Source organism: Eptatretus burgeri, chromosome 7 (assembly GCF_056783735.1).
Source record: "Eptatretus burgeri isolate ZD-2024b chromosome 7, Ebu_testis_v1, whole genome shotgun sequence".
Lineage (NCBI taxonomy): Eukaryota > Metazoa > Chordata > Myxini > Myxiniformes > Myxinidae > Eptatretus > Eptatretus burgeri.
Window position 1 is genome coordinate 41855678 of NC_140967.1, and position 18198 is coordinate 41873875.

The following is an 18198-nucleotide window of genomic DNA, read 5'->3' on the forward strand; positions in this document are numbered from 1 at the left end:
TATATATATATATATATATATATTAATATATATATATTTTTTTATTATTTTTTTTTTTGCACTTACGGCCACGCACATACGGACACGCACTAGTAATAATAATAATAATAATAATAATAATAATAATAATAATAATAATAAAAAGAGAACTGTGAGCATTGCCGTCGGTTTCCAAGCAATCCGAATCTGCCACCCACACAGAGCACCATTGGTAGTTTATCTTGAGAAATGGAGCCCAAATCCATCGTCAGCAAGAAAAATACGTAAAGCGTCCCTGGACAACCTATACATTGTTACAAAACGTAAACCGAGAGGCATTCACTGATATTATCCACTTCGATAAATGTCAATTCTTGGAAGGCATTTAATTTTTTAGCTCAGGAACGGTCATGTTTTTAGAAAATAATTTTAAAATATAAAACCGCCATCATCAATCCACATAACATGTGGTATTCAACGGAGTTTTCCAATTTGGCGGAAGTCAAACTCTTAAAAGTGGCATTTTACCTCAAGAACCCGAACCACACAGGTCACAAATCATCCCCCCCCCCTCCATTATCGCGGGCTGGGAAGTCGAGTCCCTGTATCCCTGTTTCATGTCAGACTCTGGAGTTGCGACATGACGCGTCCATAAAATTCTGGTGACGTGGTCCATGGAGTGAGTGGACGCCATTTTGTTTCCAATCACCGCGGATCGGCTGGTTCCATTCTGCGAGAAAATAATGATTATGACACGATTACATCGTGTTTCGGTGGTAAAATATGATAAAAAAATATCAAAATGGGAGACACATTTTCTTGATGGGAAATAAAATGTAAATGCAGCTCTCTTTCATTGTTATTTATTTTCCTCACTATCTTTACCTCCGCCACCGAAGGTGAAGGTGATGATTTTTTTCACCCCTTTCTATTTGTTAATTGCCGGAATCCTTCGGATTTCGACAATTATGTTGGTCGGTTGTGCGTGGCATTCTGTGTGTCTGTCTGTGTGTCTGTTTCTTTGTGTGTTTGTTTACCCTGTAGCAGCCACATCGTTTCAGCGATCATGACCAAACTGGGTACAGACATCGGCCATGGTCCAACTTAGACACTTGTCGTTTTACAATAACGTCCGCTAAAATGGTCGTATATCGACTTCAAACCAAATCCAAAATGTGCATCTTCCAATACTGCATCCAACCATATGTCATTGGGGTGTCACACCAACACCCTTCTTAGTGGTCAGGAGTCAAATGTCAGGGGGGGGGGGGTCGGGTCAAAACTTTCAAATTGTGATTAAAAAAAACGTCATTTCGATCCCGATTAACTTCCAATTTGGCATGTGGTATCTTGGTATGAGTGTCCTATTATTTGCCAAAAATGAGGAAATTTGGGTGAGTCACTTCCGGTTACCATGGCAACAAAGTTCAAGTGTTGTAAATTCGTTGTTATTGATTTCATTCCAGGGAGGTTTGATTTCGCGCATGCAAAGCTTGTCACTATTTGAATTCACAAGGTCAAGACAAATCTGGTGACCTTGAAAGATCAAACTCCAGGTTTTTGTTTTTTCAGAGATCATGGATCTCTGTGTGGATCATGGATGGAGATATGACAAAGTTATTCTGGCAATTCCTTGCTCAACGAGCAATTTCACTTGTTTGTTACTTACGAAATCTAAAGATTTCGTAAGTATATTGATCACTTCCGTCCTCTGTTTGTGTGTTTGTTTGTTTGTTTGTAAGCACGATAACTTGAGAATGGAAAAAACTACCAATGTCAAATTACACCACGTGATTCAGGAGGGTGATGGCTAGCGCTGATTAGATTTTGGTCAAAGGTCAAGGTCATAGTGAGGTCAAACATTCCATTTTTGATGGTTTTGTACAGAATCATCGTAGAAACCTCTGGTTTGCGTCGCTACCTTCTCTAGACAGCTTTTATTAGACAAGGTCAGAGGTCAATTTGACGATTTCGTAAGTACCAGTCTATGACTGCTTGTTACTTACGAAATCTAAAGATTTCGTAAGTATATTGATGACTTCCGTCCTCTGTTTGTGTGTTTGTTTGTAGGCATGATAACTCTAGAACGGAAGAAGCTACCAATGTCAAATTACACCACGTGATTCAGGAGGGTGATGGCTAGCGCTGATTAGATTTTGGTCAAAATCGGTCAAAGGTCACAGTGAGGTCAAACATAATTCCGTAAATTCATGTGGAGAAATGGAGTATTTTAGCTTCGGTCGACGAAAGTTTTTGCTTCCTGAAAGTCCCTGTAATGTCCATCCTTCCAACTCCCACCCCTCTTATCTCATGCCCCTCTTGCTGTGCGTTGTGTGTTAGCTCTCACACGAGCCTCGACAAGATATACAAAAAAAAAAAATCCTTTCATCCACCAATTATACAGGGTGTTCCAAAAAGACCCGGACAACTTTGGTTGTTAATATATTTAGTACCACAAATGAAACGATACCCTTTGTTTTGTATGAAACAAACTCATAAAGCTTTATTTTCAGGTCTGGAGGTTTAATGTAAAAGAAAATGGCGACTCCACAGGAGAAAGCTCAATGCGCCAAATGGTTAATCGAGACAAGATCCAACACACAAATTCATCGTAATTTCCGTACAAGATATGGAAGGAATCCGCCATCACGGACTAATGTCACAGAGTGGTACAAGATGTTTAACGAGACTGCAAGTTGTCAGAAACAGAAAAGTACCAGTGGACCAAGCACGAGTGCAGCAGATGTTGAACGAGTGCGTGAATCATTTCAACAAAATCACAGAAAATCAATTCCACCCGCATCCGGAGAACTCAGATGACCAACCACCACTGTATACAGGATTTTGCATTAAAAAAAAAAACTGAAGCTTTATGCCTCTAAGGTGCAGATTCTGCAAGACCTCAAACAAAAGGACGGATGCAAAAGCAAGGCGTTTGCCTTGGAAATGCTCGGTCATGGAGGATGACGAAGATTACCTGAAAAGGGTCATGTTCACAGACGAAGCTTGCTTTCATGCATCAGGGAAAGTCAACCGGCACAATATGAGGCTCTGGGGCTCAAAAAAACCCCACGTGGTCATTGAACACATACGCAACAGTCCAAAGATCAATGTGTGGTGTGGCCTTCTGTTTTTCTTTGCGGAGAATAGTGACCTCAACAATTTACATGAATATGTTAGAAGGATTTGCCTTCCCACAGATTGTAGACCTGCAGCACGATATAATTTTTGAACAGGACGGCGCTACCCCTCATTGGGAACATTGCAATGATCATCCCGGACTGCTGCATACTTAGTTGTTCGAGCCATCCAAAATGAAAATTTTCCAGATCGCTGGATTGGCCAACATGGACTAACCGCCTGGACCCCACAATTATCAGACATAACCTCCCTTGTTTCTGTGAGGGTTTGTCAAAGATGTCTACAATACCAAGGTGGCAAACCTGCAAGATCTTCGTTCTTGGATCACAGCTGCATGTGCACTGGTGGACGCAAACATGCTGAGCTGAACCTGGCAAGAACTTTCGTACTGCCTTGATGTCCTGCGCGTGACAAATAGAGCTCACATTGAAATGTATTGATGATGTGCACAAAACTTTGAGTTTCTGTATCATATTAACAAAAGGGTATCGTATCATTTGTGGTTCGAAATATATTAACAACCAAAGTTGTCCGGTTCGTTTTGGAACACCCAGCTGTCATTCTCATCTGTGGACATTAAACGGGCATCCTGTCTGCCAGCATTCATTGGTGGACGCTCAGGATCCCACAGTGTCCTACACAAAGAGTACCTTTAGGTGAGCCATCCCCGGCATCATGGCCAAATTCCTATCCTAAATAGCACATGGCATTGCATCAGCAGCACAGCCATGCCCTCAGCCAATGATGCTACCCCACAGCCTTGTACTGCATACAAATGAAGAAAATTCTGATACCTGTTCTTTCCATTACTTTTAAATCTTTGATCCGCATTGTCCACATTTCGCTTCAATACAACAATACCAGCCTGCTACAGGCTTTATATACTCCAAATTTTACGGGTAATGGAATGTTTCCATGCTTCACAGAGTTCTTTACACTTATTCCAGATTTGCTATGCTACCCCTGCACTTATTGTGACACGCATATATATATATATATATATATATATATATATATATATATATATATATATATATATATATATATATATATATATCTGTCTCTCTCACCATACTATTCACAGACCGTCGGTGCTGCCGAAGCAGCTTCTTGAGCAAGGGTTATACTTTGTGGTTTGCCATTGCCTTCCCAGCAATAGTTAGGGCAGGAATTTGGATCATCCCGGACTGCCAGGGATAGCTCACCTACTCTTCGCGAAGGAGGCCGTGGAATCTTTGACGTCGACCAACTAATGCCGGCAAACAGATTCCAGTTTAACGTCTATCTGAGGGATGGCACACACATTGATGAATCACCATGCCTGTGAATCACTGTGATAATTGTTTATATCTGGGTCGGGATTCGAACCCAGGCTAGACGGCTTAGAGGCAAGTGTGTTTACCTCGAGCCCATTTGTATAACTAACTTGAAGTTTATTTTAAATCCCCAAATATCATGGAGTGAGTTTCCAGGGTACAATTTAAGTGTCTATTGTTATCACTCAGGTGTCTAGGCTAGCCTGATGATTTGGGTATGGTTTCATTGTGCTCATGTACAGTCTCACTAACTGGATGGATGAAGTGGCATGCATGTCAAGATTAATCATTTGAATTCAGGTTATTTTAACTATTTTACAAATCAAGTTTGTACAATTCATTTTTGGATTGTCCACAATGACTTTCATCAACTTACCATGTTCTGCAGTTACACCAACTTGCAGGTGTGTGGCGGGCCATGAATCACTTCAAAAATTATAACTCATCTGTTTTTTTTAATGGCATTTCTTTCCATTGAGGGTCCCATTACACTGTGCCAGCACTCATGCATTTAAAGCCTTTGATACTTCTTGGTGGACAGGTTACTTAACTCCTGCTCAGCATTATCTGTTGAGCAGTCACAGGTACTAGTCTCGTGTCATTACGCAGCAGGTGACATCAACTGACCTAACTTTAATTGCTAGCTTAGCACCATTACCTTTATTTCTTATCGAATTACAGTGTTAAAAACAAAAACATGAAAGTGAAGAAATAGGTTTATTCAAATTCACCCAAAGGGATGCAGAGGCAGAAGCACCAATACTTAAACATTCTGCTGAGGTACTCTACTCGACTAAAAAGCCATTTTGCAATCTAAAAAAATATAGCGATTTGATATTACAAAGAAAATTATTTGGCTTTCTGCCCAAGTTATCAGAAGGTGAAGTTTCAAAAAAGCATTATGAAGGAAAGAAAATAGCATTTTTCTAGCAATTACAGCATCAATGATGAGGTGGCATCCACTTCATCAGCCTTACAGCATGGAATGAATATCCTTTTATGCAAGTAACTGCATTCAGAAGAACGATAACTCACATGCCTATCATTCACCGATAAGCACGAAGCAAACTCTGCTTTCTGAGCTTGCAGAACAAGCCCCCAAGAGAGTTGAGGGAGATTTGCATTGCATGAAGATAAACTAATAATAGTTTCAAGCATGGCTTTTCAGAAAAACAAACCAATGTTGGAGCAACAGCCAAGGAAATGCTCCAAGGCAGAGGGTCGTTTGACCATGACCATTTCATTTCACTTGGCCAAGTGGCCTAATGGTGTGGGCAAAAGGTGGGTCTGGCATTTTTGAGTGCCTATGACAAGCAAATACTCACTCGAGTGATCCAGCACATTTGTATAATAAACAAACAAAAAGTAAATATATAAGATTATGAACAAGTTATTATGAAGAAAAAAAACAAAAACAAAACAAACAAACAAAAACTTTGGAAACAATAGTAGTAGTAAATACAATAATAATACGATATAAATTCAAATCTTTGTTCGATAGCTTGGATTAGCACCATTTGGGATTTTGGAAGCAGGCAAGATATGGAGAAAAATGGAAAAGCTATTCAGGTATCCAAAAAAAAGAAATCCAATGACTGGAGGGATAACATCATAAACAATTGTTCAGCCAGAGGCACCAAGATAAGACACCTCAGCAAAACATATGCTGTGCAAAGTTTACATTCCATTCCTTGGCCATCTTTCCCCATTTTTGTCATTAATCCTGAAATTTAGATTTCAAACTTAAGAATCTTTTAGTTCTGCAAATTACCACTCTATTAATCGTTACTCTCACTGCATACACATCCTGATATTTCAAGACTTCAGGGACAGGGATGGAAAGAAATAAGTCAATATTGTGTGGCACAAGGTCAATCACTGAGGAAATCTTTGTCGAGCAAAGGCAAAATGCTGCCTTCTTCCTGAGCACGATGTAGGCTACGCTGTCTTTTGGCATGGTGGACTCCCATTCGTTTCGGACTACGCGCTCTCCAAACCTCACCCACAACTTGCTCAAAGTTTTCCAAATTTTGCCCTCCAGTGATGCATTGTGCTGTTTCACCATCACCACATTCTTCTGTGGCCTGTTCTTCACCTTGTATCCAAATCTCACCTGGTTTTTCACTACAGTCTCCTTCGATATGCCCTGTAACACAACATACATCATCTTCTCGTTCACACTCAGCATCTCCCTCATCATAGTCAAATGTTTTTTCTTTGCATTGTTCCCTCCTGCTTTGCCTCGTGACAATTGCGTTCTCTTCATTTTCAGTTTCCTCACTGCACCATTTTTCTTCTGTGATCACAGTGACACATTTCACCTCATTCCCACTTTCATATATCTGGCCACTGTTTCCATGCTCATATTTAACATCTGGCCGAGTGACCACATCTGATCTTCCTTCGTCACTCTCATCTTCTGTTATTCCCTGTCTCTTTTCCACATAGTCTGATGTGCCATTTTCTTTTTCATAAAGATTCTCAGCGATCTCTGCTTTATCTGAAAAAAATTCCTTTTTATTCATACTGCATTCCCACCTCAGTATCTTCTCACCCGTATTCTTCAATTCCCACTCGTTTGTGCAATCTTCAACTGCTTGGCTTTTCATCCTAGAACAGCTGGCCTGATCACTTCCAAAAGCAGTTCGCATACTCAAACATTCCCCTGCATCTGGAGGCAACCTTTCCACAAAGAGCCGTTTCCAGCTTTCCAAGGAATCGTCCATAACATCTTGAGAATCATCCCACATTACTATTCTCCCTGTTGCTGCCTCATCAATTTCACTATCATTGGCTTGAGAGAGCCATTTTTCAGGTGTAGAGCTCCCAATTAGCCGTCCAGGTAACTCGTTTCCAACAAACAATCGAGTAGGAACAGGACTGGAAATTGAGGTAAATTTAGGGTCTTGGGTGCTCGTGCTTAGCAAAGCATGGCAAGATGGTGGAGAAGGATATGGAGTTCCAGGTGAACCTTGTCTTGCCAAGCTAAGTGAGATTGCTTGGCGTGTTGCATATGTACAGTTTGGCAGAGGTCCTTTCCCTGTGACTGCCACTTCACCTGGAAAGGAAAACAATGCTTGGCGCTCAGTCAAGAAAGTTGGAGACTGTGGGATGCTGGGTGGTAGAGGATAGGGTGTGAGGCGACCCGGTGAAGGAGAACCCTTTATGCAATCTCTGATACCCAATTCATGATCAGGTATTCCATTTGGCACTGGAGTCTTCATTGATGCCATGTCAGCTATCATTTCAAGCTGATCTGTTGTCTCTTCTGTTGCAGATGTCATGTCGACACGCACAAATGTATCGTGCCCGACAGGTGGTGGTGGTAAGGTACATGGTGTATCTGACAGCAGCATCAGAGGCTCTGGTCGTTCATGAACAAGCACGCCAGCACGGGCTTTCAACACTGACCCTAATCCAGTGTTTTTGTTAAATTCTGTCCCCATTTCTGCTGCATTCTTGGTCTCAAAGGATTGATACTTTTGCAAAACCTTCTGCATCTGCATTGGAAGCTGAGGGGTTAAAAAGGGACAAAAATGGTGACAAGTAAGCAGATGCAAATCACAGGTTTCATCCAATCAGACTAATGGTCTCAACCTTCGCTTCAAGTTACCTCGGCTAACTTGTGTGCACGAAAGTGAGACTTGTAACAGTGAAGGAGCTGAACGGCTAAACTGCAATCCTGTCTGTTTCGATCCTGGAGAAAAGGGTCATAGAATCTGTAACATCATAAAACAATTCCAACAAAGCTGATGGGACAACAAAAACTGCACATCATATTTATTTGGTGGCCATGTAGTTTGCCAAAAATGTCTGGTGAGTTTTGGGAGACTTGGGTAAAATCCACACTTATGTAGATTATTCGGTTTCAAGTTACTTTGCAAAAAAACCTTCTTTGATCAAGAAAACTTACATTTTCCTCCTCCAACCGGTCGATTGTCGTCTGTGCCTCCACAAGTCTCTCTGTTAGTCCCACAATCTCCTCATTCATTGTCTGCCTCTCCACATCAAAATTATTCACCTTAAAAAAAAAAATAAAAAAAACAGAAAAAAGTCATATTTGATAATGATGATACTTGACAAATTTTAAACTTATAAATTTTCAGTGGTTAGGATTCCTGCAACAGCTGCATGGCAGAGGATACAAAGTCAACAAACTATTAATGGGTAAAGGAAACAAAGTGGACATGAGATTATGCAAACAAAGAATGTAGATGAAGCTGCAAGTAGACATGAGAGGGGCAGGCTTAGAGAGAGAGAAAAAAATTAAACTCAAAAAGGTAGGAATGGAAGACAACAAAGTAGTGATGAACTGTAGTTGTATGCAACTGGAGAAAAGAGCATCACAAAACACAGGCTAAAGGAGCAATTCCACAGACAAAGGCAAGACAAGCAAGTGGAGATGTTCATGAAGCTTTTCCTTTTGAAGGGCTAGGCTGTTGGATGCAGCCGGGTCAGGGGTTTGAGATGGCCAGCCTTTTAAACAACTACTTTTGCTTAGTGTTGATATTCAGTTTGAAAATATGTTGCCCAATGATCCTCAAATGGCATCAATTGTGCTTGTGAAACTTGTTCACATCATCCTCCTGCGACATACCGTGTTAATGAGCTTTTCATCCAGTTCTTCATTATGCTGAAGCACTGTGGTATAGTTGCACTGTAATCTGCAGAAAAGGTAAAAAAAATACTTGAGCTGAGACTCTCTTTTTGCTTCAAAACACACAAGAAACATTGAAGCAATACTGTACCAGAGAGATACCTCCCTGAGCCAAACAGGCAGAAAAGGGGCCAGAATGCACACCTCAACTCTTATTCCTTGCTTCTCCCATCTATTGAACCACCTTACAAAGGCTGTTCTGTCTCACTCTTCCCTCTTGGGCTTCAAGCAAGCAGTGCACTGCCATCTATGAACCCCAATTCCTTTCCATTATTTTATTATACTGCTAACCTTTCCTAACACAACTACCTCACTTGCTGGTTTCAGTTTTCTGGGTTTTCAAACCCGAACCGTCCTCCCTTTCCTCTGATCCTGTTCATTCATCAATTCCCTTAACGTTTGTCCCATAGTCAGATCTACCGCACTCTTCCATGAGCCTCACTCTACAGAAAAAAAAGAATCAGAGTACTCAAGGCCATGTAAACATGCACAAGGTTATCATACACCAAATAACAATAGTTTAGTAAACAAGCCACTTGCATAGATTTTGAACTTTGTGTTGGGCAGTGAAGAAACACTTCGTTTATTATAATAATCAATCGACCACAGTAATCAGAATATTTATCTTCACCCACACGACTTCAGGAATACTCAATTCCAGATTCGTTTGTGACCGTTCATTTTAAAAACTTAAATTTTTTTGCAAACATCATGCTCCATTTCTTCACCCGTACAACTCTTCATGCAGCAAGTGGGCCTCATGGCGGCTCTTCCTCAGCTCCTTCCCCATACGAGCCTGCACCATGGCCAGCTCATCCTGCACTTCTTGCAAGCGCTTCTCACCACAGCGTACAAGATCGTACAGCTCCCTGCGCTGCTCTCGCAGATACCTATGTCAGATTCATCAATGTAAAATCTGCAAATATCACGTCTTATAGAAAGGCAATGAAAGGGAAAATTGTCATTGGTATTTTACGAAAACAACAACAAAAAAACACGAGTTCTCCGTTTTTCATAATACAAGAAAAATGCCAATGACCAATCACTACTATTCTCAACTTCATGGTACTGTATTTGGATGAGGGTTTAAACAAGTAGAAATCTTTTAGTAGGAGGTTGGGATAATTAAAGGGAGATAGTCCAAATTTTCCAGCAACAAGTAGCAGTTGGAACAAGTTAAATGGGAAGAGAGAAGAGAGAAGGAGCAAGGTGCAAGGCACAAGGGTGGCACGCTTGCTGGGTAGCAGGTACGCATGCTTGTGCTGGGTCATGAATGCAGACCTTCCACATTTGGCCTTGCCCCATTTAATCCACTTACTTCCACTCCTCTTCCAATTATGTACCTCTACCAATCCCAAGCACAGCTATTCATAAAAAAAAAAAAACACCCTTCTCTCCCCTCTCGGTTTTAGCAGTGCATTCATGTCGGAATTGGTATGAAGCACAAGTCAATCTGTTTGCCACATTGAAAAAGACCACAGGTATGAATTCCATGAGTCACATTTCACATAAGCATTCATTCATAGGTGAAGCTTTGGGAAGGGAGCAATTCAAAATTTCATCCATCGAGCCACAAATCAACATGATAGCCTTTCTTGCAGATCTGATTGCTTTGAAATGTATTATTAAGGGCCATACAGGAGATTTCTTAGTATAGCTATGCTGGATGGTTTTATCAGAGAGCTGGACCCACATCTCTGTTCCAATCACTAAAGGCTGCAATTATCAAGTTTGGAGCTGAGGATTGAAGGGACCCTGGAAGCCGAGGAGCCAGTTTGGATAAATAAATAAAAATTGAACCGCTGGTGATGTCATTTCTGTTGCTCGATGAAGAGGCCATCATCATCAACCCATTCTTTGGCTTTTGATCTCTCTTTGGCTGGCACCCGATCCTTGGCATCAGTTTTCTGTTTTGCCGGGACCGGCTCTTCCGTGTGGATAGGAACACACTTTGCACCTCATTGCCCGAAGATAATTGAAGCTCGTTGAAAGGCAACAGCACAGGCAAGCTGTTTGAATGCTCCTCACGTCAGAGATCAATCAAATAAAAGGTTTGAACGGAATCCAAGGCTGCTCGCAGGCGAGACAATTACACGAGTTTGAAAAGCTTTAAAATAGCCGGTACAGGGGCTGATACTTTGAGCTTATTTAGTCATAATCAGCACAATTGGGGTGGGAATCTAGTGATGTAGGCTTTTGGCCTGGGTTTCACACAGGAGGCTGCGAGACCAAATTCTGGGGTGCATTCTGCCGAGCAAGAGCAATCTTTTTCCACCAATTTGAAGCTTCATGTCAAAGCGTGATGAGTGATTCCAATCAAACGTGGAAACAAAGTAGAGCTGGACACGGATGTAGTTTTTCGACTGATTATGTCTGTGCAAAATTGTAATTTTTGAACAAGGCCTCGATTTGTCTTATGGTCCTTTTTATTCTGATATTGTGGGAGTATACAGCTTTTTGGAGACTTATGACTGCAAGTAAGACGTATGGAGACATACATCATATGTCTGGGGTGCTTGAGCAGGTTAATTGAGGTTACAATTCCAATTTGTTCTCCAGTTAATCAATCGAGGGTATCTTTTAAAAAGCCAGATCACCACCACAGGTTCATGCTTGAATCAATTAAAATCGCCTTGCGGATCTGAACTGGTGCTCAGCAGCAAACGAAACAACTGGGACCTCTGAACCAAGGTGTTTGGGTCTTGCGACTTGGAGCGGCGAGTCCCCAATGTCAGCAGTGAGATCACGATACATTCAACACAATGGTCTTCAAATAAACCAATATCAAGTAGTTTAATTGCCTAATGATTGAAAAGGACCGAATTAAGATGTAGAGTAAATTTACTTAAATAACAAAAGCAAAAATGTAAAATACTTACAATAGACAGAGTACTGTATAACTAAACTTGCCAAATTCTAAATTTCCAAAAGTAAATAATAGTAATAATGATACAACTGTACACGTTTAGCCAAAACAAAACAAAAATTTCATCGACCATTCAAATGTCGTGATTTTACCCTGGCAAGTAATTCTTTAAAAAGTTAATCACTCTTAGAAGTTGTTAGCTTGCACCATCAGATGCGATTCTTTAGTATGTGTACGTGTGTTAAATCAGTGATTGAAGTGTAGCTCGAGCAATGAATATAGGGTGCACACTTGAGATTGTAACTTGTATTGCAAGTGCAATGTGTACGCTACAAGCAATAGTGAAATGAAAACGCATGTTTAGTCGTCTTGCATGCAAACCTGACCGGAAGTTTGCAGGACAACCAGAGCTCATAAAAAACAATGCATAGCACATCTTCTGGGGGCAATCTCGCTATTTAAGCTAGCATCTATTTTCACTGCGGTCACACATGTATCCCGGCAGCGAATGACACTACCCGATAAGCCACAGCTGCCATGGAGATACATACGATGCACTAGGATAGCGATAGTGCTGTAAAGTACACCACTAATTGTTATGATAGATAATTCTCAGTAACACGATCAATTAAAATAATCTTAGCACGTGTGGGCACTCTCACTTTTTGGGACCTTTTGGTGTGCACCACCTGATGAGTGTACTTCCGTTTTGATGTTGCGAGCATCATAATCTACGTGCAAGTCCTAATCCACTTTTTATTTCATTTTGAGGCCTCGATGTATTCTTCAATTTGCAACTTGCTGTTTATCGCCAGACTTTCTTTCTACTATAAAACAATAAAGAGGAGTGATATAGTGTTATTGTTCTTTATTTACTTATTTTGCCCTCAAAGAAATGTCAAAACATTAATTGAAAATGCCGTCCAAACCCAAATACTCATGTGGCATCAGTAGTAAATAAAGCAGTGAGGTGGAAGACATTCGCTGTTGCTTTTTCAGACTGACTGTTGGTACCATAAAGTGTGCATCTGTGTACTCTGACCTTGACAACCCTGATGTCTCCTGGTACTGCCCTGGTTATGGTCTCCCATATTTCTCGTCAAGACTTTCTGAATCCACAATCATCCACATTGACCCAGATTTCGATTCAGAGAATTCAAACACAAGTGCTGAGAGCATCTCAATTTTCACTTTCCAAATTTTCATTTTCCATTCCAAATCCCAATCAGTCCACTCACTGCAAGAAACATCATCTCCAAATAGTGTTTACTACACCATCCCCAAATGTTAAAGCTCTTCTGATAATCCGTCCAAGTATCCATAAGAAGGCGATTAAAAAAGAGCCTTTTTACAGCCATTTCTCCCTGCTGAGCAGGGGTCAGCTTTTTTGCGGGCTCCATTCAATCATGGTTCCCTTCTTGAGGAAATGTTTTTTTTATGGCCGGATGCCCTTCCTGATGCCAACCCTGGTCGCCTCTTACGACACACAGGGATATGGTACACCTATTCTAACCGGGGCATACACCGGGACCGACCGCGGAAGGATGACAGGCTGAGTCAACCCCCTGGTGTTAATTCAGTGGCAAACGGGGCTTGAACTCAGAACCCTAGGATGCCAAGCCAGCCACCCTAACCACTAAGCCAACACCAGGCTCATATAACAAGACGATTGAACTATGGAATATAATAAATTCTGTCAAGCCTGGACTGCTAATTCTCAATGAAACCTGGCTCAACGCAACAATCGCTTTTGGTGAAATATTCCCATCTCACCAAGGACTTGAGGTATTTAGGAAGGACAGAGAAGAGAGTTCTGGTGGTGCTGGATTCTGTATTGGAGAGACCCTCACACTGCATGCACACTGCAGGTAATTGTGCAGCACTGTTTGTTCAGGCGAAGATCAATAAGTGCGAATCGAACATTATAGGCAGTATTTGTGGATCCTTTAGACCAGACAATGCCGACATGGCCGAACTTTGCAGTAGGTCAGTCCATTACAAATCAAGGAATAATTGGGAGGGCTCACACACTTTGGTCTCAGATTCACTTGAAATTGTTTGCAAATATTTCTCAATCATTCATATGAACAAATCTGAAGTTTAGGCACTCCAGTCAAAGGAGTTTTTGAGATAATGGCCATTTTACTGTGCATGGTAGGGTGTCAAAATTGTGGCCATCATTTTAACCTCCGTCATCGAAAATGGGCGGAGGTTATGTTTTCATCCCTGTCTATCTGTGGACAGGATATCTCAAAGTTGTGGATGGATTTGGATGAAATTTGGTGGACAGGTTTGGTGTGCGACAAGGACTAATCAATTTGATTTTGGTGAAGATCTGAATCTGCATCCAAATATGAGAGTTTTGAATTTTTTTAAAGTGATTCTTCACCATTGAGAGATGGGGCCAAAACGATATATTGCATGATATTTCAGCAAGTTGTCGACGAGTTATTACAAAACTAGGTATACAAGTTGGGTAGGTGACAAGAACAATGCAATTACATTTTGATTCAGGTCTGGATGTAGATCCAGCCTATCAGTGGGATACAAAACATAAGGTATGAGGTATGGCAGAGGTATGCGCTCTAACGAGTGCCGTTCTAGTTTGTGATCTTTTTGGATCCCAATATCTCAGGAAATAAATGTACATTGAAGGCTGAATTTTTGTGGCAGCTTACAAGGACATAGACCAGTCCAGTTTGTCAACCAGGTCCACAATTAACCTATGGAAGGGGTAACGTCAGCCAGGCATCTCGGAGTGAAGCTATCTCATGACCTCTCCTGGAACAAGCATGGAGATTCCATCATGAAGAAAGGCCTCAACACCTTGGACTTTCTCCATTGTAATCGAAGAAGCTGCCCACATCACATAGGGGACCTGTGTTACAAAGCATCAGTAAGACCCATTGTGGAGTATGCCAGCTGTTTTTGAGATCCACATACACATCGGAACATAGACAAGGTGTTGGTGCAAAGACGAGCAGCAATGTTTGTGACACACAACTCCAAGCAGTCGCATGGGAGTGTGTCTACCATGGTCATACAACAATAGTGAGAGACTCTCGAACATTGACATGCAGTCTCAAAAGTCAGAGTACTACACCGCATCCATAACCTGGTATGCATCCCATTAGATTGCCTAGTCCATATACCCCATACACAGCAACAAGAGAGGACAATGAACGCTTTATCATCCCACCCAGGAAGGACCAAACTGAGGAAATCATTCTTCCCTTCCCAGACACCATCGGTTTCTGGTGGACTCTTCCTCAGGTTGGTTGACACTGCCAGCGAGGACAAGTTTAAAGCTGGTGCAAATCAATGCCAACTAAAGTGTGCATACTCCAGCATGAGGACAATTTTTTCTCCTTCTTGCATCCATGCAAACCCTCAGTGCAATAAAACTCTGGAAGTGTCTGCACATAATGGGAGAACAAGAAGAGGAATAACCAGAGTTGGTGTCAAAGCCACACAACGCTCACCTGTTTATACATTTATCGTTTTTAAAAGACTAGTCTAACAATTAATATTTTTTATAAAGCATTGCAGTGAAGTCTGATCCAAATAATTTTTAAAGCAATATTTGTATTTGTATATTGCAATTGGTAACAAGAGCGCAAGTGAGCATAATATACGCCCGAACAAGAAGGTATATACAGAATTGTGCTACTACATAGAAAACAGCATACTGGTTGCCATGGCAACCACTTTAGATGACGAACGTATGTCAGGACACACCGTCTCCACAGTCTGTACCTATGTACCAAATATGAAACGTGAAAGTTGAAGACTTTGGGAGTTAGAGTGCGGACAGGAACGGATGGAAAACAGCATCCTGGTTGCCATGGCAACCACTTTAGATGACGAACTTATGTCACGACACCGTCTCCACAGTCTGTACCTATGTACCAAATATGAAACGTGAAAGTGGAAAACTTTGGGAGTTAGAGTGCGGACAGGAACGGACGGACAAACAGACAGACAGACAGATGGACGACCGGTATCACATAATATGCCTATATATATATATATATATATATATATATATATATATATATATATATATATATATATATATATATATATATGCACATTGTTACGGTTGTGGAAATTTGCATTATACCATAAAGGGTCCTCAGGTGAGATATATCGGTAAGTTCATGTGTAGTTAGCTCACACCTGTTGTTTAGGGGGAATACGAGTGATTTATCAGGGCTGCGATGCTTTGAGTTAGCCATTTTTCTTTCTCTATTGTTATTTTGGACCATTAAGCCACCAACAACTCAAACACCACCAGCTTTGCCTCTTTACCTCCACAACTCCATCCTGCAAACATCGCTTCACCGCCATTCCCAAACGATGCCTGCCAACCACCAAACCACCACAGCAAACCCCCCTGTGGTATAGCCTGCGGGCATGCAGGGCGGGGCATGATGATGGGAGGAGTGGTCGGCGTGGGCGTCGTGTCTGCCAGGAATATAAGGAGTGCGCGCCGCCTGAGGCGTTGTAGTGATGCCGTAGTCGCCCGGCTTGTGAGTGTGCTGAGTACGTAATAAAGGAGAGCCGCGGGCAAAGTACGCCCGCGCTCGCGCTTGTGCAACACAGCCCGGCTCGACTGTTCCCCCGCTCGTGTCTGCTTGCTAAGCATCTTCTACACGACACTACACCCCCACCACCTTCACCTTTCTCCTTCCACAACCATCGACCCCACACCACCAGTCAACACCAGACGTCGTGCTGTCTAGGGCCCGTTCGGTAATTGATGCCGAATGCGTCGAGCCGTGGGTACGAATGTGTTCCTCTCAGGGAGAAATTCGGATCAGGAAGGGTTCACGCCCCTTTTTCTCCGTCCAATGGGCAAGCGTCGGGCGGTATGGCCCCGCCTCCAAGCACGATGAATGTGGATTCTTCACGGGAGAGAATTCGGATCAAAAGAGGCTCAAGCCCCTTTTTGCCACACCAATGGCTGAACAGAGGGTGGCGTGGCCTGGCCTCCAATCGCGTTTTGATCCTAAAATCTGCATACAGGCTCCTCCTCCAGTCTATAAAGACGCGAGCACAAGGCGACGCGTGGGGGTTCGGGTTGAGTGAAGACGGAGGTCATCGTCGAAGTTGGGAGTTGTAGTGTGGTGTCGTCTCGTCTCGTCGATGGGATCGTCTCGTCGTGGAATCGACCCACCTTCGCTCTCACAAGCGACCAAGCCAGCCAGACATTCCCCTCGCATAAACAATTCTCCCCCCCCCCCACATCCGCGCTGAGATAGTGCCGGTGGCCCCGTTCCTCCCACACCTTAACCGTGGTGCCGACCCAAACGTGCTGGCGCGGAGCACGCCGGAGAGGGCTCAACGACCACGCCACGGACACGGAGTCGGGGCGCAGTTGAGCGGACATTGCGGCTTGCCCGCCATCGCGTCACGAGGACGCGGGTAAGACCTTTTCGGTCTCATGGACCTGGCCGCTCCTCCAGGCTCCACGCACATTTGGTCCACGGACCTGTCTGCCTCCTTGCCTGTGAGGGTGGCTTTCGTTTCCTTTGCTTTTGAATGAATGCTGTGGTGCCGTCCGACAAGTATAATTGTTTAAGTGTTGTAAATAATTATAGTCGGTAGTAGTGCTTTTGTTTTTGTTGCATTTTGTGTCATTGCATTACTGCCTTACGTGCTTGCTTGTGTGTGTGAAATAAATGTGCATTGTTTGAACTGTTTCCCGCCTCGTTGCGTCCTTCCCTCTGTTTGAAAGTTCCATCTTGCATCACGTAAGGGATTGATAGTGGGTTTAAAACACCCGGTAAATAATCTGAACCATCGAGGTCGACGATAACTCCGCTCGGTTATCCCTGCAGCACGGAACGAGCCGCTTAAGCGGTTCGTGTCCGGAGTTGACCTGCGGCGTGTTAAAACTCCTCGGAACGCTACTCGCGCGGGTACTTAGGTATATCGACATTCGGCGATTCACCCTATTTCGCGCGGGTAGAATGTGGACTGGGTTGTGGTGAGGTTAAACCCCCACCCGTGGCTAGCTCCTTGGCGGTAGTTCCAAGAGGGTCATGACTGAATTGTCCGTTCTGGTGGGCGACGTGTCGCGATTTGAGTTACGTGGCCGATCGCACGCCGGACGGGCCGAAATTCTTAACATTGGCGTCAGGTAGTGGGATACGAACTCATCCCACTCCTCGTAACTTTGTGTCCGGGAGTGAGATTCGAATCCACCCCGTCTCCAACTAAATTCACGGGAATCG

General features: G+C 42.7%; 1 protein-coding gene across 9 annotated transcripts in view; it reads right to left on the minus strand.

The window, feature by feature from the left end:
- Positions 1-5134: 5134 nt before the first annotated feature.
- LOC147023106 (tight junction-associated protein 1-like) overlaps positions 5135-18198 on the minus strand; it is a 51899-nt gene continuing 38835 nt past the window's right edge. For 3 of the 9 annotated variants that reach the window (XM_085888159.1, XM_085888157.1, XM_085888166.1), the window contains 5 exons: positions 9822-9967; positions 9034-9100; positions 8350-8457; positions 8050-8133; positions 5135-7948 (listed from right to left, as the gene is read on the minus strand). In XM_085888159.1, coding sequence (XP_085744285.1) covers positions 6308-7948; positions 8050-8133; positions 8350-8457; positions 9034-9100; positions 9822-9967 — 2046 coding nt within the window. In that variant the 3' untranslated portion in view covers positions 5135-6307. Of the gene's footprint in view, positions 7949-8049; positions 8134-8349; positions 8458-9033; positions 9101-9821; positions 9984-18198 lie in introns of all 9 variants that reach the window. The other 6 variants (XM_085888162.1, XM_085888161.1, XM_085888165.1 and 3 more) reach the window with 4 other exon arrangements.